Source organism: Neoarius graeffei, chromosome 3 (genome assembly GCF_027579695.1).
Source record: "Neoarius graeffei isolate fNeoGra1 chromosome 3, fNeoGra1.pri, whole genome shotgun sequence".
Taxonomy (NCBI): domain Eukaryota; kingdom Metazoa; phylum Chordata; class Actinopteri; order Siluriformes; family Ariidae; genus Neoarius; species Neoarius graeffei.
In genome coordinates, this window is record NC_083571.1 from 103039662 (window position 1) to 103063140 (window position 23479).

General features: G+C 45.3%; 1 protein-coding gene across 1 annotated transcript in view; it reads left to right on the forward strand.

Annotated features, from left to right (window-relative positions):
• mylk4b (myosin light chain kinase family, member 4b) overlaps positions 1-23479 on the forward strand; it is an 80217-nt gene that overhangs the window by 42815 nt on the left and 13923 nt on the right. Inside the window, exons 3-11 of the mRNA XM_060915726.1 lie at positions 10301-10370; positions 14102-14465; positions 14627-14844; positions 14928-15033; positions 20049-20142; positions 20712-20821; positions 20912-21053; positions 21140-21210; positions 21304-21432. Coding sequence (XP_060771709.1) covers positions 10301-10370; positions 14102-14465; positions 14627-14844; positions 14928-15033; positions 20049-20142; positions 20712-20821; positions 20912-21053; positions 21140-21210; positions 21304-21432 — 1304 coding nt within the window. The remainder of the gene's footprint in view (positions 1-10300; positions 10371-14101; positions 14466-14626; positions 14845-14927; positions 15034-20048; positions 20143-20711; positions 20822-20911; positions 21054-21139; positions 21211-21303; positions 21433-23479) is intronic.

Sequence of the window (23479 nt, forward strand, 5' to 3'; positions counted from 1 at the left end):
AGTGATTCTGCCACTTACCAACCCTGACTCCGCCCTCCAGTCACAGACCGGCGCTTGACCATGCCCCCGCTGCCACATACCCCCACCGCCCGACTCAGGCCGGGCAGCTGTCCGGCCTGCAGCCGACTCCCCCCCCCCCCCCCCCTTGACGGGAGAGAAAGTCTGCCACAACCATCTGCGCCCCCGGCCTGTGGATCACCTTGAAGTTAAAGGGTTGGAGTGCCAGATACCAACGGGTGATCCGCGCGTTGGCATCCTTCATGCGGTGGAGCCACTGGAGGGACGCGTGGTCCGAACAGAGGGTGAAAGGGCGTCCCAGCAGGTAGTAGCGGAGGGCGAGGACTGCCCACTTGATCGCGAGGCACTCCTTTTCGATCGTGCTGTAGCGCCCCTCGTGTACTGACAGCTTTCTGCTGATGTACAGCACTGGACAGTCCTCCACCTCCTGGGACAAAACGGCCCCCAGCCCTCTGTCCGACGCATCCGTCTGTAACATAAAAGGGAGAGAAAAGTCAGGGGAGTGTAACAGTGGCCCCCCGCACAGTGCAGCCTTTACCTCAGAGAAAGCCCACTGGCATTGATCCGTCCACTGGACTGGATCTGGTGCCCCCTTTTTAGTGAGATCAGTCAGCGGGCTGGTGACATCCGAATAATTAGGTATAAACCTACGATAGTAGCCAGCCAGCCCCAGGAACTGTCTCACCCCCTTTTTGGTCTTGGGCCTCGGGCAGGATGCAATTGCTGCTGTCTTGTTAATTTGGGGACGCACCTGCCCGTTGCCCAAGTGGAAGCCCAGATACCGTACTTCCACCCGCCCAATCGCACACTTCTTTGGGTTGGCTGTGAGACCCGCTTGCCTCAGCAACCTAAGGACGGCCCTCAGGTGTTGTAAGTGCCGCTGCCAGTCATTACTATAAATAATGATATCGTCTAGGTATGTGCCCGCATAGGTGGCGTGGGGGCGGAGGACCCTGTCCATCAGCCGCTGAAACGTAGCGGGTGCCCCAAACAGCCCAAAAGGAAGTGTGACAAACTGGTGTAAGCTGAACAGTGTGGAAAAGGCCGTTTTTTCTCGGGATAATGGAGTCAAGGGGATCTGCCAATAACCCTTTGTCAAATCCAGCATCGAGTAAAAGCAAACCGTGCCTAGTCAATCGAGCAACTCATCAATACAAGGCATTGGGTATGCGTTGAATTTAGACACTGCGTTGACTTTTCTGTAGTCCACACAGAACCGGACCGACCCGTCGGCCTTGGGAACCAAGACCACTGGGCTGCTCCAGTCACTGTGGGACTCCTCGACGATGCCCATTTCGAGCATGGCCTCGAGTTCTTCCCGAACCACTTTTTTCTTGTGTTCGGGTAGCCGGTAAGGGCGGCTGTGCACTACCACCCCTGGGGGCGTCTCAATGTGGTGCTCTATGAGGTTGGTGCGGCCGGGCAGGGGCGAGAACACGTCCGAAAACTCGGTCTGCAACTGGGCAACCTCCGCGAGTTGGGTCAGGGAGAAGTGGTCTCCACAGGGGACCGGAGAGGTACGCGATGCCAATGCTCCCTTTTGAACCTCCGGCCCCAGCTCCACCTTCTCCGGAACCACCAACACCAAGGGGACCTCCTCATTCCAGAGTTTGAGCAGATTGAGGTGGTAAATCTGTAGCGCCCCACCCCTGTCCATTCACCTCACCTCATAGTCAATGTCCCCGACTCTCTGTGTGACCTCAAAGGGTCCTTGCCACTTGGCGATCAATTTGGAGCTCGATGTGGGCAACAGTACGAGTACTTTATCTCCCGGTGCGAAATCCCTAAGGCGCGTACCCTTGTTGTACAGGCGGGTTTGCTGTTCTTGGGCCTGCCGCAAATTCTCCTGGGTTAGGTGTGTGACTGTGTGGAGTTTTGCGTGCAGGTCCATAACGTATTGAATTTCGTTTTTACTTGGTGAAGGTCCCTCCTCCCAATTTTCTCGCAGCACATCTAGAATGCCACGCAGCTTACGCCCATATAATAATTCGTACGGGGAGAACCCCGTGGAGGCTTGGGGGACCTCTTGCACTGAAAACAACAAGGGCTTGAGCCACTTATCCCAATTACGTGCATTCTCACTTATGAAATTTTTAATTATATTCTTGAGGGTGCGATTGAACCGTTCAACTAAACTGTCCATTTGAGGGTGATACACGCTGGTGCGGATCGGCTTAATCCCTAATAAACCATACAGTTTGTTCAGTGTCTGTGACATAAACGAGGTGCCTTGGTCAGTCAGAATCTCTTTCGGGATTCCAACTCGGGAGATGATGCGGAAGAGTGCCTCCGCAATACTGCGTGCTGAGATATTGCGAAGAGGCACTGCTTCCGGGTATCGTGTTGCATAGTCCACCAGAACTAATATAAAGCAGTACCCTCGTGCTGACTGATCTAATGGCCTGACGAGATCCATCCCAATTCTTTCAAACGGGGTCTCGATTAATGGTAGAGAGCGCAAAGGCGCTTTTGGAATGGCCACTGGATTTACTAACTGGCATTCGCGGCACGCCGTACACCACCTACGGACATCGCTGCGAATCCCCGGCCAATAGAATCGGGCCATTATTCGGGCTAGTGTTTTATCCTGCCCTAAGTGTCCAGCCATGGGATTAAAGTGAGCTGCCTGGAATACCAATTCCCGGCGGCTTTTTGGAATCAAAAGCTATGTGATTTGCTCTTTAGTCTGAGTGTCCTGCATCACTCGGTATAATCTATCTTTCATAATAGAAAAATAGGGGAAGGACGGGGTGGCGTTTGGCTGGAGCGTTTGACCATCGATTACTCTCACTTGGTCAAACGCATGCCACAGAGTCTCATCTCGCGACTGTTCTAACGGGAAATCTGCCAGGGATTCCCTGAGAGAGGGAGGAGGAGCCTGCTGCTCCTCACTCTGACACGGAGATGACATAGACGGCTCTGTGACAGCTGCTCCCGCCAAAGCGACACCGGGACCTCTCCCTGCTAAACTACGGCAGGACCCACTCTTCACTAAATGACTCATCAACTCCCCGAATCCCGGCCAATCAGTCCCCAAAATTATCGAGTGTGTGAGGCGAGGATTAACCGCCACCTTTACTCTAAATTTTTCCCCTCGGAAAAAAATGTGGACCGACACCAAAGGGTAGCTGTGAACATCCCCGTGCACACACAACACCTTCACCCCCTGTGCTCCCCCCAATGCCTCGTCTTGCACCAGGCTTTGGTGAATTGAGGTCTGATTACAACCAGAATCCACCAACGCCTGATATGTATCCCCTTGGATACTCACCGGTATGCGATACGCTCCGGCCCGATCGAGGGCAGCTCCCGGCGCGTCGGGGATCCGAACCACCGCGCCCACTTCCATTGCCGAACACTGCTGTTGGAGGTGGCCCGGCTCCCCGCAGCGCCAGCAAGCCGGCCCGGGCTTCCTCTCTGCACCGGCGCCCTGGGGCTCACTCACCTGAGGGGGGGAAGAGACAGACACAGAAGGGAAAAACGGGACGGCACCGCGGGTGCGACGAGCCGGCTGGGGTGGGGCCGGCCCCCGCCTCCACGGTGGGGGAACAGGGCGAGGACGAGACACAGGAGGAGAGGGGGGAGAGAGAGAGAGGAGATGAGAGAAGAGGATGTCCGCTGTCCTGCTGTCGGAACAGCCGCCAAATGGTCCTCCGCCAACTCGATGGCCTGATCCAGCGACGCCGGGCGGTGGCACTGGACCCACTCCACGGTTCCCTCTGGCAGGTGGCCGATGAACTGCTCCAGCACCACCTGATCGAGGATTCCCTCGGCGTCGCGGTTGTCGGCCCTCAACCACCGCCAGCAGGCATCCCGGAGCTGCTGGCCAAACACGAACGGCCGGCCGACTTCCTCCAGACGCAGAGTGCGGAAGCGCTGTCGCTGTTGTTCGGGGGTGTGCCCCACCCGCTGGAGGACGGCCCGGCGAAGGTCCACATAGGCCAGCCGGCAGTCGGCGGGGAGCTGTAGCGCGGCCAGCTGCGCCTCGCCCGTTAGCAGGGGGAGGAGGCGCGCGGCGCGCTGTTCCACCGGCCAGCCCAAGGCCTCTGCTGCCTGCTCGAAGAGCGTGAGGAAGGCCTCGGGGTCGTCCTGCGGGCCCATCTTAGTTAGGGTGAGGGAAAAAGGGCCCACGGTGGTGGAGATGGTGGACCCCGCCGACGCGAGGAGGTGCCGGAATGCCTGTCGATCTTCCTGCTGCGCCAGCACCAGGGCCTCAAACCAGCGCTCTTGCTCCTTCCGGAGGGTGGCTAGTGCCTGGTGCTGGCTCTGCTGGGCCGTGGCGAGGGCGTGGACCAGGTCTGCGAAGGGGGAGGACTCCATGGGGCTGTTCTTTTCCTGTGCTCCGTCCCGGGTTTCAGCACCACTGTAGCAGTTCGTAGGAGGGGGAGGAGCACAGAAAGACGGCAGGCCAGAATAAAGTTCCATAACTCAATTTATTTGTTCTTTTCAGACACAAATACTCTCCCAGTCTCACACACACACACAAGTTGGCTGGTTCAGGAGAGAGCTCACTTCCTCTGCTCTCTCTCTCTTTATATAGGGCGTGGTCACTGGGAAGACACACAAACACAGGTTAATTGACATCAGGTGAAGTGATTCTGCCACTTACCTTCCCTGACTCCGCCCTCCAGTCACAGACTGGCACTTGACCACGCCCACGCTGCCACACACATAAACCTGAGCTTGTTCAAAAATCTATCTGATTTATGATATCAATGAACAAGGGCAATATGGTTGGCAGAAAAAGTGCCAGAACTATCCCACCCCAAACCTACTTTTCCACATCCAACGCCGTTTCTCAGACTCTGCCACAGCACACAAACATAACCACCATAGACTACAAATCCCGACAGTTCTCACGTTCTAGTTCACCGGACTTATACACCTGCCTCACATCACAAACTACATAAAGACTCTTTTTCAGATGCAACCATTGTGAAGTAACACTCAAATGTGCATGTGCCTGATATTAACAAGCTCTTGTGTATTCTGACTGATATTCTGGCAGAGGGGAACCGTCAAGGCCTTCTAGGCCTTCAGAGAAGGCCCAAACATATCAGCGTTTCAAACTTTATATTTAATTTCTTTCATAATTTCATGATAAGTATTCTCTTCTAATTTGGCTTCATTTTCTATCAAATTTGCTTCAGAAATGAAAGGGTTACTGTCCTGAAAACATTAAAATCGAGTTATCCAATAATATTTTTGTTTGTTTGTTTGTTTGTTTGTTGTCTCTAGGCTGAGAAGAGTTTAGAGCTGCTCACTCATTGGTTAGGACTTCATTGCCAGGACAGAAGGCCATGGCAGCGTATGTTTATGTAGGAAGTGACAGATGAATTAACCAATCAGATTTTGATTTATGCTGGGAGGGACCAAAAATTGGAGTCACCTTCTAGCCGGTGTAGCGTCCATCAGTAGTGTTAGATAATGCTAATAAAGCAGTCAAGCCGGTGCTATCGAGAACAAGTAGCACAGGCTATCGACCGAGAAACTAAGCTTTCTGTCTCCAGATTCTTCTTCCACGCACACTTGTTATAGAATTTTTCACTCAAGCTTAAGTATTCCTTTCCCTCTGTAATTTACTTAGTTACTTTTAAAATCAACATCAACAGCTAGACACAACGGAGCGACCTGGCAGCCTGCCGCTAATCCCTTGCAAAGTCCTTTGCCCTGTTGCTTTTTTGGTGTGTCTGACTAAGTTTTGGCTGAGCTCAAGTCCCAGATCTAATAGTAACAGTTCACCACTGTATTCTGGCATTTTTGATCCTGTTCTGGTTTCCTGGTTTCTCGCATTTTTGGATTACAGTGTTGTTTGCAGATTGTCTGACGTTAACCTGTTTCTGGATTTTGACTTTGAATACTGTTTTGAACCTGTTTGCCTGAATTGATCATAAAAGAACTGAACCTCAATTGCATCCATATCTGTTCATTAAGTGACAGATTACTTCACTATCTACTACGGATACAGTGGATTCAGAGCTCCTCCTGAGCACGCCCTGTGCTCAAGGTCGTCTCATGAGAGAGCAGGAGCAGCAGTTCCAGGAGCTGAGTGCACAGCTCCATCACCTCACTGAAGGTTTCTCCACACCCATGAAATCACTGGTCGCCCAGCTCACCAAGTTCTCATGAGAACCCTCACAGTGTCAGGGATTCCTTCACCAGTGCTTCCTCTATTTCATCGCTCAAGAGGGCATCTCCGATCAGTCCAAGATTGTGCAACTGTTCAGGCTGCTCACTGGCAAAACTCTCTGCTGAGCCATGGCAGTGTGAGAGAGAGGCAGCAAGTCCATCTCCTCTTATGATCATGTGTTTGATCACGCTCGTGAGGGAAAAGAGATTGGAGAACTGCTAGCTATGAAGCAGGGAGGGAGAAGAGTCATGGAGTATGCGCTCAAGTTTTGCATGCTAGCTGCAGAGAGCGGCTGGAACAAGCCCGCATTAAAAGCTGCATTCCGCCAGAGCCTGAAAATTGAGGTCCTCACAGTGCTGGTGTATCGGGATGCTGAAGCCTCCCTTGACTTGTTCACCGACTAGGCTATATGACTCAACCACCTGCTTCAGAGCCACAACCGACACCTCCATATGCCTGAATCTCCTGAACCCATGCAGATCAGCCTGAGTTTCGCCGTGTGGAAGGGATGGAGAAGGAAGCACCTTTGCTTCTACTGTGGGACATCCAGTCACTCCATCTCCAGCTGCCCCGTGCTGGGAAACAGAGTCCAACACAGATTCCGCTGCATATTTGACAGTTTGAATTGATTCGTGCAAATTGGTTCAAATTTACAAGCATGAAACCTTACACTACATTGAGCTATGAGGCCTTTTTTTCTTGATTTCAATAAAAGATTAGGTCTTTTTTTTTCCAAAAGGAATGTTCAGTATTGATTTATGTAGGTAAACATCCTTACTGAGTTTTATCCAAGTTGTTCACGTCAAATCTTTGTTTACTTGGCTTTATCACACACCTGATCCGGTTCTCTGATATTCACACACCTGTCTGTGTGTTTAACAGCAGGACTTGTATCCTGTCCTGAATGATACAAATCTTACTATAATACACACCAATGCATACACCTACACCCATAAAACACCACAAGTACACACATACAGAAGAACCAAGGATTTAAGGAATTATTGCAGGCTGCTTGCTCAGCTAAAACACTTAAGCTCAGTGTATAATATTTATGAATTGGTGAGCATGTTTCTTCACACCTGACTCCTGGCTTTGCTTTAGGATCAGACCAGGAGTCTCACAAGGTTCGACTGGTCAATACAGACCAGTCAGCAACAGCCAAAACACACTATATAAATGTTAGGTCTGTGGGCTTGAGAGTGGACAAGAAACAAGGAAAGGAACAGGGAATTCATAAATACTACCATATATGCTGTAGTTCAGGACAGGTATGGGTTCACAACAGCTTCCCTCCAGATGGGTATTTCTTTTGTTTTGCTTTTTTTTCTGCAGTGTCTTCTGTAAGTGCATCTCATCTCATCACCTCTAGCCACTTTATCCTGTTCTACAGGGTCGTGGGCAAGCTGGAGCTTATCCCAGCTGACTACGGGCGAAAGGCGGGGTACACCCTGGACAAGTCGCCAGGTCATCACAGGGCTGACACATAGACACAGACAACCATTCACACTCACATTCACACCTACGGTCAATTTAGAGTCACCAGTTAACCTAACCTGCATGTCTTTGGACTGTGGGGGAAACCGGAGCACCCGGAGGAAACCCACGCGGACACGGGGAGAACATGCAAACTCCACACAGAAAGGCCCTCGCCGGCCACGGGGCTCGAACCCAGACCTTCTTGCTGTGAGGCGACAGCGCTAACCACTACACCACCGTGCCGCCCCGTAAGTGCATCTGATTTTGGAGCTTTTACGTGAACCATTAAAGATGAGCTCCAGTCTTATGACATCGCCAGCCAAGATTTTTGACTCAAAACACCACCGCAGTTGGTGCAACGGTGGCAAAGGAGGAACTAAAAATCCTTGCTGACTGCAGAAGATAAATCTTCCTTAGCTTCTCTTCCTTCAACATTTTTTTTGCAATGATTGAGAGACGGGCGGCACGGTGGTGTAGTGGTTAGCGCTGTCGCCTCACAGCAAGAAGGTCCTGGGTTCGAGCCCCGGGGCCGGCGAGGGCCTTTCTGTGTGGAGTTTGCATGTTCTCCCCGTGTCCGCGTGGGTTTCCTCCGGGTGCTCCGGTTTCCCCCACAGTCCAAAGACATGCAGGTTAGGTTAACTGGTGACTCTAAATTGACCGTAGGTGTGAATGTGAGTGTGAATGGTTGTCTGTGTCTATGTGTCAGCCCTGTGATGACCTGGCGACTTGTCCAGGGTGTACCCCGCCTTTCGCCCGTAGTCAACTGGGATAGGCTCCAGCTTGCCTGCGACCCTGTAGAAGGATAAAGCGGCTAGAGATAATGAGATGAGATGATTGAGAGACAGATCGATGTACTTAGGGGCTAGAAAGACATGCTCCTCACTCTACAGAAGTCAGCCATAAGCCATCTGGGCATTATCAATTGTGAGGAAGAACATAGAGCAGACTTCAAGTAGCATGGAGACCACGAATGAACAGGTCAATCAGAAGGCTCAGGGACTAGAAGCCTTTGAGCGACTGCTGACCGGAGTTCATTAAGTTATCCGCTTCCTCTCTGAGGTACTCAAGCAGTTGAGCAAACTCTAAAAATGCATACACACCTACTAGTGAAAGGGTAAAGCGCCTTGTAAATTACTGGACTGATAAATGGATAGACGGAAAGTGATCCATTTTGTAAGCTAGTTGCATATTTAATTAAGGACATGGCATTTTTGTTCATAGTGACTATCTCTGCAAAGTCTAAAGAGACAGCTGAGCAGATTCAATGTCTCACTGTGGCTATAAATTTACATTCACAAGATGTCATGCACAAGTATTCACCCCCTTAAAGCTAGACTGCCTTTCAGATTTTTCAAGTCTAGGTCATAAAAAGAATTTTCCCCGACACCCAATTATTTTTGTTTAGTGGACCGAAAGCTACTGACTTTGAATCACAGACTTCCAATTTTATTAGTTTTTTTTAATAGTTAATTCATGCATTTAATTAATGAATTTAGGGCCACATGGCCCTAAATTCTCCGATATTTTTTCCTGCTTCACCCTGACCCAATTCAAGATACTACATCATGGTAGGCTTTCCCTGTTCGCGCAAGGCATTATGGGATACAAATTTGAAACAGGAGAGAAAAATGGAAGATGTGAGTGTGTGAATGAAACGTGAAAGACCGACTACAGTCACGGAAATTGAAAAGCAAAGATGTTATGTTGCGAAGGAAAGGAAACGCAGGACCAAACTAATAAATATCGGTGGTCAGCGAGCACCTCGATGTGATCAGCTGTTTGTTTAGTGACAGAATGATGGAACTGTCAGTGCACGGTCATGGTGAACCTGTAGATGGCAGTAATGCAACACTGTGGATGCCAGCTGCCGTAAAACCCAAAAGAAGAAGGAAGTGTGCACACGGACTTCCTCTGTCTGCTTGATTGCATGAAGCGAGTGATTTCATGCACATTATTTGCTCAGGAATCCCCTCAAATTAAATAACTTCCCAGCCACAGAATGGCCTGTTTTGAGATATTATAGAAATAAACATCACAATGACCAAATTTCAGAGGGAACTAAATTTCACCGATTTTATGAAACTGAAAGGCCGTCTAGCTTTAAACTTTTCCACATTTTGTTGTATTACAACAAGAAATAAGTAAATTTAAAAAAAATCATTACATGGAGTCTGCTGGTGAGCAATTTTAGGTCTGTCATCTATTTTTCTATTTCTTAGGGTGAGCATGCCTTGCAATTGCTTTTTCATGTTTGCATGTGCAGTATTTGCATGGTTTTAAATAACTTAATACTATTTTATTCTGTCAAAGGCAATTTTAAGTACACAGAGAGCAAAATATGAAAAAATGTGACTTTGTTTACTAAAAGCAATTTTAACTAGCCTGTTAGAATTTTTATTTCTTAAAAAAATTGTCATTTATTCAATGTTTATCATTTGTTATGGACAGCAGAAGAGTGTGTCATATATGAAATGATAATACTTTGGTGTTGTATTCATGTTTAACATGAAATAATTTGAAAAATGTCTAAAGTAGGATGTATACCGCAATCCGTCTACTTTACAGATGCCTTATATACAATTTAATGGTGGAAACATGACAGCTTTTAAAGCTTTCATAATTTAAAAAAAAATGCTTTGTTTGCTGTTCTCGCTTTTCTTTGTCCCTATGCAGCTGAAAGAAAAGGAATGCAAGGAGAAGCTGGTGTTGAACTCCCAGAAGAAAAGACCACCAGATGTAACAGGTAATTGCAAATCCAACTGCTAGATTTTAGCTGGTACATCTCTAGGGTGGTTTACCTTGTTTGAAAATCTAAGATTTTGATGTTGATTAAAATTTTGCAAAGAATCTGAAGGCACAGAACTGGTCCCTGACATCATCTGTAACATAATATGGCACACGGTCTTAGCCAGAGCGATGTACAATGAACGCAGAGCAGCAGTTGAGAGTTAGGTGCCGTGCTCAAGGGCACTTCAGCCATTCCTGCTGGTCCAGGGAATCAAACTGGCAACCTTTTGGTCCCAAAGCTGCTCCTCTACCCATTAGGCCATGACTTCCCCGTGATGTTGATAACTGGATTTCACAAAAATAGTATATAAACCTTGTGTTTATATACTCCTTCAGAGTGGGAGTATACTGGTTTACCTCTGTCCGTCCGTCCGAAACACCCTTTTTCTCAGCAACCACAAATCATAGCTACTTGGTACCAAACTTCAGCTTGGGGTTGTATACCGTATATGGGTCTGTCTCAGAAACTGGGTACTGTGTGGGTACCCCACTAAATATACTCAGTCAATAAACTATACGGTTTTGAATGGTGATGTTGGTTTTAATTTGAAATAAAATGATGAAAGAAATAATACAGATAAAACTAAATCTTTGATGTGAATACTCTATTCAGAATTTGGCAAAAATTCTGCAAATTTGTGGAAAAATGGTGGCTTGATCTGGGACATGATAAATGGTTGACTACATCGCATTCCCTTAAAAAGGTTGTAGTCCACTGAAAAGTCTACAGTTATCACTAATTGTATTTTAAGTTGTAACTTTATCCACCTAAGGATTGGTGCGCTCACAGAATAATCATCTCATCTTATCTCATTATCTCTAGCCGCTTTATCCTGTTCTACAGGGTCGCAGGCAAGCTGGAGCCTATCCCAGCTGACTACGGGCAAAAGGCGGGGTACACCCTGGACAAGTCGCCAGGTCATCACAGGGCTGACACATAGACACAGACAACCATTCACACTCACATTCACACCTACGCTCAATTTAGAGTCACCAGTTAACCTAACCTGCATGTCTTTGGACTGTGGGGGAAACCGGAGCACCCGGAGGAAACCCACGCGGACACAGGGAGAACATGCAAACTCCGCACAGAAAGGCCCTCGCCGGCCACAGGGCTCAAACCTGGACCTTCTTGCTGTGAGGCGACAGCGCTAACCACTACACTGCCATGCCGCCCCAGAATAATCATAACCGTAATAAAACATTATGCAAAATATTTGATCACCGTTGTAACTCCATTTTCCGCATACCCAAAACCAATACGATCGTGTGTTTTGATCTAAACGGAAAGCCTCAGGGTCAAGGTCACTACCTCACCAAAAGTAGTAACTTAAAATCACTAGGCCATATAAAAATTTAGTTATAAATCTGCGATTTTGTTTTTTAAAACGAAAGCTGAAAGTTAGGTATAGAATATGTTTCTTACAGAATATGTTACGATGGTAGCTGGTCTTGTATGAATTTCTGAGCTATAAAATGAGTTGTGGTCTATTTTTTTACCGTAGCATGTTATTTGTGTGCGCGGAAGGACACACATTAAAGGAACAGTCCACTGTACTTCCATAATGAAATATGTTCTTCTCTGAATTGAGACGAGCTGATCCGTACCTCTCCGAGCTTTGTGCGACCTCCCAGTCAGTCAGACGCGCTGTTACTCCTGTTAGCAATGTAGCTAGGCTCAGCATGGCCAATGGTATTTTTTGGGGCTGTAGTTAGATGCGACCAAACTCTTCCACGTTTTTCCTGTTTACATAGGTTTATATGGCCAGTGACATGAAACAAAATTCAGTTACACAAATTGAAACGTGGCGATTTTCTATGCTATGGAAAGTCCGCACTATAATGACAGGCGTACTAACACCTTCTGCGCGCTTCGACAGCACATTGATACCTTCACTCCTGTTTTCCCCCTCTCCCCCGCCCCCCTGACTAGACTGTGTTCAAAGGAGTGCAGGCTACTTGTCTTGGTGGTCACATTGGTTGTATTGACGGAAGTTAGGGGGGGCGGGGGAGAGAAAAAAAAACAGGAATGAAGGTATCTGTGTGCTGTCGAAGCGCGCAGAAGGTGTTAGTACGCCTGTCATTATAGTGCGGACTTTCCATAGCATAGAAAATCGCCACGTTTCAATTTGTGTAACTGAACTTTGTTTCATGTCACTGGTCATATAAACCTATGTAAACAGGAAAAACGCGGAAGAGGTTGGTCGCATCTAACTACAGCCCCAAAAAATACCATTGGCCATGCTGAGCCTAGCTACATTGCTAACAGGAGTAACAGCGCATCTGGCTGACTGGGAGGTCGCACAAAGCTCGGAGAGGTACGGATCAGCTCGTCTCAATTCAGAGAAGAACATATTTCATTATGGAAGTACGGTGGACTGTTCCTTTAACAATTTGCATGTGTAGAATGGAATTTTCCACTCCAACAGTTAGAAGTTGATCGTGCTTCCATTTGCGGTCTTTCTGTTACGCGAGTGATCTGTTCAGACGTTATCACTGAAAAGGTGAGTTTTGGCAGTTTTATTTTGTTTTAGTCTTGCAGTATAAGGCAATAGAATGTTTCCTTTTCATCTTACTTTCATATTTCGTAGTGTTTGCATATTTTTGGCCAATATTTTGCAACCATGGTTAGTTTAGATCGAACTTTTGATAGAATCTACAGCCAGTCATTTTGCCCCGCCTCGCGCTCCGTCCAGTGCGGTAGTGATGTCCCGTTGCTCGCGCGCCGCAGCAGAGACCCGCGCGACCTTCAGCCGGTACAGTCGCTGTTCTTTTACCAGCGCCGTTATTCTCATCTTTCCGGTGTGTTCTTGATTTTTCCATTGTGTCCTATTTCGCCATATCAAATACCCAAAATTTATCATATTATTCATATTTAAGTGAATAATCAATTCAGTCATCATAACTTGGCATTTTTAACCCAAGCAATCAAAAAGAGGAAATGTATTCAATATTTTCACTCATCTGTGACGGAGGGGCTTTAATTCTTCATGATGTAGTTATTTTATATGCAAATCAATTTTACAAAAACATTTGAATTGTAATCAAAAAATATTTCCACAGTAGAGGCAAGATACAGCAAGACGCTATCTTTATTCTTATTAAACATGACAAAAGAAACATTGAGTGTTAGGTAAATGCAAAAAAAATAGTAAAATTTGAAAACTGATTTTTTGACCATAATGTCCCAAATGAGAGACCAGTTTCTGAGATGGACCCATATACTGTTTTCAGGTCTGTTGCACATCAACTTCCTGTTTACCAACTGAATGTATTTACGAAACATATTGCGTAGATTTGCAACATTTTTCTCAGCAACTACAAATCACAACTGCTTGATATTTGGTACTGAGCTTCAGCTTGGGGTTCTATACCGTGTATACCATTTTCAGGTCTGTTGCACATCGACTTCCTGTTTACCGACTGAATAAAACATATAGGGTGGATTTTGACGCCAGTTCAAGAAGCAAAATGCTATTTCAAAATGACAGTTTACCAGGATGCTATTTGAAACCCCTGGGGAGAACACTGCTCTTTACTTACTTGTTTCAGGGTTAATTATTTGTTGAAGTCAACATTCATAATAAGTATCCTATTCCTTCGATTGCCTGCATTCTGATATAAGCGAGAGCGGGGGGATATGTAAGTGAGCAGTAGCTCACAGTTGATCTTGTTAATTCTTTTAAGCTGCAGCCCAGGATGACTTGGAAAAGGTACAAATGCTCAATCAACAAAACACCAGCCTTTCCCATGGCAATGCTGAAACGGATGTGAGCACAAAAGGACTTCTGGACTTTATCCAAGATGTGAAAGAAGCACAAACTGAGAAGGAAAATGATGAAGAAGAGCTGCAAGCACAGGAGGAAAAAGAGGGCAGTAAGGAAGATCAAGATATTCTCAAAGAATCCAGGTTGAATGAGAAAGTAGAGACAAACAAAGAGGAAGAGAGTCAGAGAATAGAAAAAGAAGATGGTTTGAGTGTCCCTGAAGTGCCGTCTTTACTCCTGTCAAACTGTAAGCTTAGTCGAGGCCATGAAGTCCCCCAGGAAAGGTACTGAAACATTCGCAATTAAACACTGTCTTTAAGCCAGCTGTTGACGCTGTTTGGAAAAAGTACTATTTTTCACTGCAATATTGAATCTGGAAAAATCTAATCCATTAAAATGTTTTTTTTTTCTTTCCTTGATGCATGTGTGCTGTGTGTTTGGGTAGCAACAGTGAACATGTGGAGTTGATCGCCAGCACAAAGAGACGAGTCGACAATCTGGAGAAAGATGATCTCAAAAAAAGCAGAGTGGAGGAAAGGTCAGAGGAGGTCGAAAAAAGTGAGGAAGAAGAGAAGCCTGGAGTGGGAGCATCCAAAGTGAAACCAGAAAAACCTGAGGATGAGAGGAAAGAAGTAGAGCCAAGACCTGAGGAGTACATCATAGGTATAAGATATGCTACAATCCAATGGCTTAGGACTGTTTATTTGGAAAGTTCTCTTATTTCTCCTTTTCGCTCTGTCCTCCAGATTGCTCACCTCCTCCTCCAGCACCCTTTGAGCACCGTGTGGTTACAACCAAAACCCAACATATAGCTACCTATTACACCATCAACAGAGAGGAAGTGCTTGGAGGGTGAGCTACAGAATCTTTGAAGAAACAAAAATATTACATTAAATTAACCTGACTTACAGTAGACTTTGGTACTCCTGCAAAAGGTCATGAAGGATGCAGGAGTTTCCTGGCAGAAGCAGACAGATTTTGATTTTAAATGTCCTGGTATTTCATGGAGTCTATAATGCCATGTACCCAAACAAGGTTTCTAGGGTGTTTGAAGGAAAAACAGCCCCAAAACATCACAAAACTTCCACCATATTTTACAGTTGGGATAGGGTTCTTTTCATTATAGCCATCCTTCCTTTTACATCAAACCTGCATTGAGTGTTTATTGCCAAAAAGCTCCATTTTTGTTCCATCAGACCATAGAATACAGTTTCAGTCAAAGTTGGAGTAGTGTTTCACAAACTCCACGTGCTTACATTTGTGATTAACTGACAGAAAAAGGCTTCTTTTTTTTCCTGGAGTACCTTCCAAATAATCTCTTGGCATGGAGGTGGAGTCTGATGGTGGTTTTGGAGACTTGGAAACCTCAAGATTTTACTTTTTCTTGTAATTCACCAACAGTGATCCTTGGGGATTTTTTCCTTTTTTTTTTTTGCCTCTCTTACCCTCCTCCTCACTGTATGTGGGGCAAGCTAAACTTGGGTTCTCTTCCAGGCAAGTTTGTAACAGTTCCAGTTGGTGTCCAATTTATTATTATCTCATCTCATCTCATTATCTCTAGCTGCTTTATCCTGTTCTACAGGGTCACAGGCAAGCTGGAGCCTATCCCAGCTGACTACGGGCGAAAGGCGGGGTACACCCTGGACAAGTCGCCAGGTCATCACAGGGCTGACACATAGACACAGACAACCATTCACACTCACATTCACACCTACGGTCAATTTAGAGTCACCAGTTAACCTAACCTGCATGGAGCGCAGGTGGCCAAGTGGTTAGAGCGCTTGACCGCTAAGCGAATGGTCCCTGGTTCGAGCCTCGGCTTGACAGGGATCTGGGGCTCGCTCCCTGTCCACCCAGCAGTGAATGGGGACCTGGTGGAAACACTGGCGGCGAGGAAAGGAACTGGCCACCCTACCTCACTATGCCGATGGCCCAGGACAAGTGCGCTCTCTAACAGGCACTCCCCCAATGTACGAATCATATATGGGACTCCCCTTTGCTTTTGCTAACCTGCATGTCTTTGGACTGTGGGGGAAACCGGAGCACCTGGAGGAAACCCACGTGGACACGGGGAGAACATGCAAACTCCGCACAGAAAGGCCCTCACCAGCCGCTGGGCTCGAACCCGGACCTTCTTGCTGTGAGGTGACAGCGCTAACCATTACACCACCGTGCCGCCCATTTTTTATTATTATTATTATTATTGCCCTAATAGTAGAAATGTACATTTTCAGGAGAGTAGCTATTTTTCTTTATAACCATCCTCTGAGGTATGAAGGTCAACACACTTCTCCCTCGTTTGGTTTGTGTGTTCTCTTATCTTTCCCATGTTGGTGAATGACTAACCCTGTGTCCGAAATCACTCCCTACTCACTATATAGGGCACTATATAGTGAGGACGCCATTTTGTAGTGCTGTCCAAAACGATAGTGAGGATTATTACACACTATATAGTGCACTCAAAGTATCCCACAGTGCATCAAGAAAAGTAGTATACAACCGATGGTCACTAACCAAGCAATATATCCCATCATGCATTGCAGTTGTGCTGAAAGAAATCAAATTAAAAGTCTCAAATTTGATTTAATAAAAAGCAGCGGCAAAGAATTAAGTATTCAGCCTTGATTTAAAAAACTGAAAGACGCAGGTACTTTGTACTGATTAATGTGGGAAATACGCTCAGTATAATATGGATTTATCACAAAGATGCATGCATGTATTTATTATTTTGAAAACCCATCAGCTGGCTGATCTGACACGTTTTAATTGTGCGACAGTAATGACGTAAATCCCAGCGCGATGGACAAGTGTCCAAAAGCATTTTTTCATTTTGCCAATGAGCTCACTATATAGTCCTCTATATACTGTAGTAATTCCCTATATAGGGAGTAGGGAATAGTGATTTGGGACACAGGGTTAAGGGAATTTGGCCTCTGTGTCACCTCATATTTGTACCCCAATTAATCAGGAAGTCATGGATTACAGCTTGAAAGTTTCTACACAATCCAATCATCTAAAAAATGTAGAGTTTAAATGGGAAACATGCTTCAGTTGCATTGTGTTCACCATCATTTCCAGGGATGACAATAATAGTGGCACATGTGTTTTTGTTGAAAATAATTATTTCCTGATGAGGGATTTGCTTCTCTCTGAATAAAATTATTTCAATTAAAGGTTGGATTTTTCTCATTTTCTCAGTGTCAAAAGTGGATTTGTTCTAACCCTTTCTACTGATATTTACAGGTGCCAGTAATTGTAGAGGGCACTGCATTTGTTTCAAATCCACTTTTGTGTATCCTGTCTGCCTCTGTCCCGAAGGCAACAACTTTCGGACTTTACTTGGAGGTCAGGTTGGGTGGAGTCCTATCACAAGGTCTAGAAAGCAGAAACTAGTTGTCTTTCTGACTCTGCTTCTGAAAACCTTGTTTGTAATCAGTTCAACTCTCTTTTTGGTATGATTTTCAGATACCAGGTTTCAAAGCCATCCAGGAGTGTGGAAAATTATTGAACAGAGAGATTGGCTACAAATATATGTGTGTGTAGTCTAATTCTTCTCAAATATGTTGAGGGTTGCTTGAAGTGTAATGCTTGTCCAGTTGTTAATGTGGAGAAATTACATTTTTTGGGATTTAATACTTTCCCTGTGCTTTCATCTCATCTCATCTCATTATCTCTAGCCGCTTTATCCTGTTCTACAGGGTCGCAGGCAAGCTGGAGCCTATCCCAGCTGACTACGGGCGAAAGGCGGGGTACACCCTGGACAAGTCGCCAGGTCATCACAGGGCTGACACATAGACACAGACAACCATTCACACTCACATTCACACCTACGGTCAATTTAGAGTCACCAGTTAACCTAACCTGCATGTCTTTGGACTGTGGGGGAAACCGGAGTACCCGGAGGAAACCCACGCGGACATGGGGAGAACATGAAAACTCCGCACAGAAAGGCCCTCGCCAGCCACGGGGCTCAAACCCAGACCTTCTTGCTGTGAGGCGACAGCGCTAACCACTACACCACCGTGCCACCCCCTGTGCTTTCAATGCTCAGTAATTCCAGACTTGGTGGCAGAGTTTGAAGACACTATCTTCAAAATGTTCATATTTCGTTGGTTCTGTGATGGATTTGCTGTCAGTTGGTAGGATGTGGGGTAGATTTTTTTCCCCAAAATGATTGGCAAGAAAAGCTCAGACTGATGTCAGTCTATGATATACTCTCCTGAGCCTGTTTTCTCTCTTGGATATCAGGGTGCCATATTTTCCTTTGAATTTGCCTGAATTTGCCTTTGGAGTTGCCATTTATGAACTGCTATTGAGAATGTGATTGTGAGCTGTTTCCTTTCTCTGTTTGCATTTATTTTTCATACTTCAACATCATTCTTAAGGCAGCATGGTGGTGTAGTCGTTAACACTGTCATCTCACAGCAAGAAGGTTCTGGGTTCAAGCCCAGTGGCTGGCGGAAGGGGGCCTTTCTGTGCGGAGTTTGCATGTTCTCTCCGTGTCTGCATGGGTTTCCTCTGGGTGCTCCAGTTTCCTCCACAGTCCAAAGACATGCAGGTTAGGTTAATTGGTGGCTCTAAATTGACCATGAGTGTGAATGGTTGTTTGTCTCTATGTGTCAGCCATGTGATGATCTGGCGACTTGTCCAGGGTGTACCCCGCCTCTCGCCCATAGTCAGCTGGAATAGGCTCCAGCTTGCCCGCAACCCTGCACAGGATAAGTGGTTACAGATAATGGATGGATGGAAACACCGTTCTTAATATAGTTCTGGATAGATGGTAGTGTTGTCTATTTCAGACAATGTCTGTTGCAAGCCAGGAAATCCTTGGTTACAAAAGAGCATTTAGACAATCCTGGATCAGCAAAGATACTTGGATACTAACAAAATCGCACCACAAAAGTTATAGTTATAAATCAGCCCCAAAGTATATTTGCTGATCCAGGATTCTGTGATGCTTTTCTGTCACCAAGGATTTCGCAACTTTGCTTCTGCTTGCTTTCCCAGCACTATGTGTTTGTGTTGACTTTGCTAAAAGCACAGAACCTTTCATTTAGGAAATTCTCAAATGGGATTTCTGTAACTTGCTTGTATGATGTCCTTTTTTCTTCATTACTTAAAACAAAGTTTTTATTAATATGCACAGAATTTGATTATTTTTCACCCATCAAAAAAAAGGGGAGAAGGGGGGAGGGGTTTTAAAAACTCACCGGTCTCTTGTATCAGGCAATATCTTTTTCTTTTTACTGTCTTTTTCTTCTTTCGGCTGCTCCTGTTCGTTTGGGGTCGTCACAGCGGATCTGTTCCTCATATTTGATTTGGCATAGGTTTTACACCAGATGCCCTTCCTGACACAACCCTCCCCAATTTATCCAGGCTTGGAACAGGTACTAAGTATACACTGTCTTGTACAATTCCAGTGGCTGGGTATTTTACCTAATCTACATGTCTTTGGACTGTTGGGAAAACCGGAGAACCCGGAGGAAACCCATGCAGACATGGGGAGAACATGCAAACTCCACACAGGAAGGCCCCCATCAGCCATGGGGTTCAAACCCGGAACCTTCTTGCCGTGAGGCGACAGTGCTAACCACTACACCACCATGCCTTTTACTGTGATGAAAGTAAAAACCAAGAGGCTAGGTAGAACATTAGAATACTAATCTTTCATGTCTAGCATTAACTCTCCACCCTGCGTTATTCTAGCATGTCATGGTGTCTGGTAAACCTTTACCTAAAACATAGCAGGGATGACATTTAATCAGGAATGATGTAATTGAAATACAGAAATTATAGCTTTTAACTCGTGCAAGCTTTTTGGTAAACCTTTCACTTAACCTGGTGTAAAATGTGTTTGGTTTTGGTAGTGGGCGCTTTGGAATGGTCCGTAAGTGTGTGGAGATTACCTCTGGCCTCACGCTGGCAGCTAAGATCATCAAAACCAGGAATCAAAAGGAGAAGGTAAAATCACGTCCATGCTTGCTGGATATACGCTGCAAAAAATGATATCTTAGCAAGTGAAAATATCTTGAAAGTAGTTGAAACGATCTAGCATTTCCTATGAGAAGAATACAAGACACCAATTCTGAGATTATTAAACCTAGTTCTAGATTGCAACCAACTTATTCGAAGATGTCTTATCAAGTAAAAATATTTGTCCATTCAGCAAGATAATTTAATTAATTTTCTCTTCAAATTCAATTTTCAATTTTTTGCAGTGTACGGCACTGTGTACTCTATTGACCACGACAGAAATGTGTTGCTGCCAAACGTTTGTTTCGCCAAACAAGAAACCTTTTTTACGATGTGAAACGTTTCACGTTAAAAACATCACAAACTTTTCACGTTATAACATGATACTGATCCACTTTTCTTTTTCTGACGTGGCAGCAATACGCTCCTGTACACCACAATGCATATCATTAAAGAATAATTAAACCAGAAAAGTAACGAAAGCCCTTAATACACTTTTCTCTTCTATTCTTACTGTTGTACTTACTATGGTGTATGTATCTATCTTGCCTTATCAGGAAGTGGTTAAAAGTGAGATTGAGGTTATGAACCAGCTGAACCATGCTAGCCTCATCCAGCTCTATGCTGCTTATGAATCACGCACTGATATCACTCTTGTCATGGAGTAGTAAGTAAATAAAGACACGTAGCTCGAGATAGCAGGATATGCTGATTTTTTTTTTTTAGTATTTATATATGTGGGTGTGTATAATTGTAGTGTCGAGGGAGGAGAATTATTTGACCGCATCATCGATGAGAATTACAATTTGACTGAATTGGACACAGTGCTGTTAATCAGACAGATCGCCGAGGGGCTGCAGTACATGCACAAGATGTACATACTGCACCTTGACTTGAAGGTATCACATGCTTACAAGCCAACTTTCATACTGTACACAAGTTATTAATAAAGGCGATTCACTTGAACCTTTGTTGCTTTTTCCAGCCAGAAAATATACTGTGCGTGAGCCGACAAACAAACAAAATCAAGATCATTGACTTTGGCTTGGCCAGAAGGTTGGTTAGTACACTGGTTGGAATTATAGACTAATATTCCAGCCATGACATCTCTATATCTCTCTTCACTTTTATGCTCTTTTGCATCATCAGATATAAACCAAGGGAGAAGCTCAGAGTGAATTTTGGCACACCTGAGTTCCTTGCACCTGAGGTGATCAACTATGAGTTTGTCTCCTTCCCAACAGATATGTGGAGCTTAGGAGTCATTACCTACATGCTGTGAGTCCCAGCTCTCAACATTTTGACCTTCTTGACCTCTTGAATGCTATTGAATTTGTCAACAAAAAAAGATGCCATAGTACGTTATTCTTGAGTGACTTTAGAACTGACAATCCTGTAATGATGATTCCACAGTAAGCGCTGTGACGAGGGTATCAGATTGGAATTGGCACAAAACTTTATATATGTATACACCCTCCACCAGCTCAAATACATAAAATTTCATCACCCCTCAGCTTCAGACAGCAAAAAAATCTCAAATACACCACAGCCACGGGAATATTTCAAGAAACTGCTGATCTCCTGGACTTTCCACACACACACAACAGTTTCCAGAGTTTACACAGAATGGTGCGGAAAACAAAAAACATTGAGTTGAGTGAGCGACAGCTCTGTGGGTGGAAACAAACGCCTTGTTGATAAGAGGTCAGAGGAAAATTGCCAGATTGGTTCAAGCTGCCAGGAAGGATATAGTAACTCAAAGCAACTCTTTCCAACCGTGGTGAGCAGAAAAGCATCTCAGCATACAACAGCAGAAGACCACATTGGGTTCCACTCCTGCCAGCCAAGAACAGGAATATTAGAATCAAAATAAGTTCCTATTAAAGTGGCCGGTGAGAGTATGCTACTTTCCTAACTGAATTTACCAAGCAAGACCCATGAACTTTAGGTTTTAAGGTCTTGAGATGCACATAGTGAACATTATAACAAAAGATATGGACCTTTGGCTGGCACTGTGTTTATCATTCACATGGCATTCTTGTGAGAGTGTTTTCCAAGGTAGTACGTATAATGGTAATCTCTTGTTGCTACCCACCTATTAACCATCCCGAGCTGTAACAACCTGGGATGGGTTCAAACCTGCTGTGTCCAGCTGTGTCATGTCTTGTCAAAGTGGAGACACAGGTCCTCCAGACTCCTAACAGAGTGACCTTTGGGATGTGTCATGACTAAAGTCCTTGTCCCCTGTAGGCTTGGTTTGGTTATGTGGCCAGCACTATATATATATATATATACACACTATATGTTTTAGTGGTTTCAAATTTTAATTTTAAAATGTTGGAAGTGATCATGTGTTCTCTGGAACCTCAAAAAATACAGTAATTCTACTGTACACTTTCCAAGGTTTATAAGAACTTTGCATATCTGATATTACATGGCATTACGTGGCATTTAGCAGACACTCTTATCCAGAGCGATGTACAACGAGTGCAAAAGTCAGGTAGATGAAGTGCTGAACTTCTAGACAAGAAAGTTCTAGTGCCAGCTGAACAAGTGACAGCAATATCTAGTGTAATATGCTGTTGAAATACCAACACTCAAACAGCCAAGGAAACAAACCAACCATATAAAGTATAACTAAATAGAACTCAAAACAGCTAACCCCAGGCTAGACCTTACACAGCCTGGGTTGGTCTTGACCAAAATGCAGTGGGCAGGGAAGCAGGGGAGAGGTGCAGCCTGAAGAGGTGAGTCTTCAGTCTGCGCTTGAAGGTGGTCAGGGAGTCGGCAGTTCTGACCTTAATGGGAAGGTCATTCCACCAACGGGGTACCAGGACAGACAGTAGTCTTGAGTGGGCTGGGCAGGAGTGGAGAAGAGGAGGGGCCAGACAACCAGTAGTAGTGGAGCGTAGGGATCTGGCTGGCATGTAGGGGCAGAACAGACTCTGGAGGTATGCTGGCCTTAACCCCTTGAGAGCCTGGTAAGCTAGCACCAGTGTCTTAAATTTGATGTGAGCTGTGATAGGTAGCCAGCGAGCAGAGGGGTGACATGAGAAGAACGAGGGAGGTTGTAGACCAGGCAAGCTGCAGCATTCTGGATGAGCTGTAGGGGTCTGATGGCAGAAGCTGGAAGGCTAGCAAGGAGAGAGGATATGCATAACCAGGATATGGATATTAAGCATATGCCAGCTTTAGAAGAGCACACAAGTCACCTAAAGCCATCTAAAACTGGAAGTGCTTTATTTAAGGTTTGAGAAGTCAAAAGATTAAGGGTATGCTTAAGTAGATTACATTGAATATTTTTTATCAAGTCTATTTTCTATCC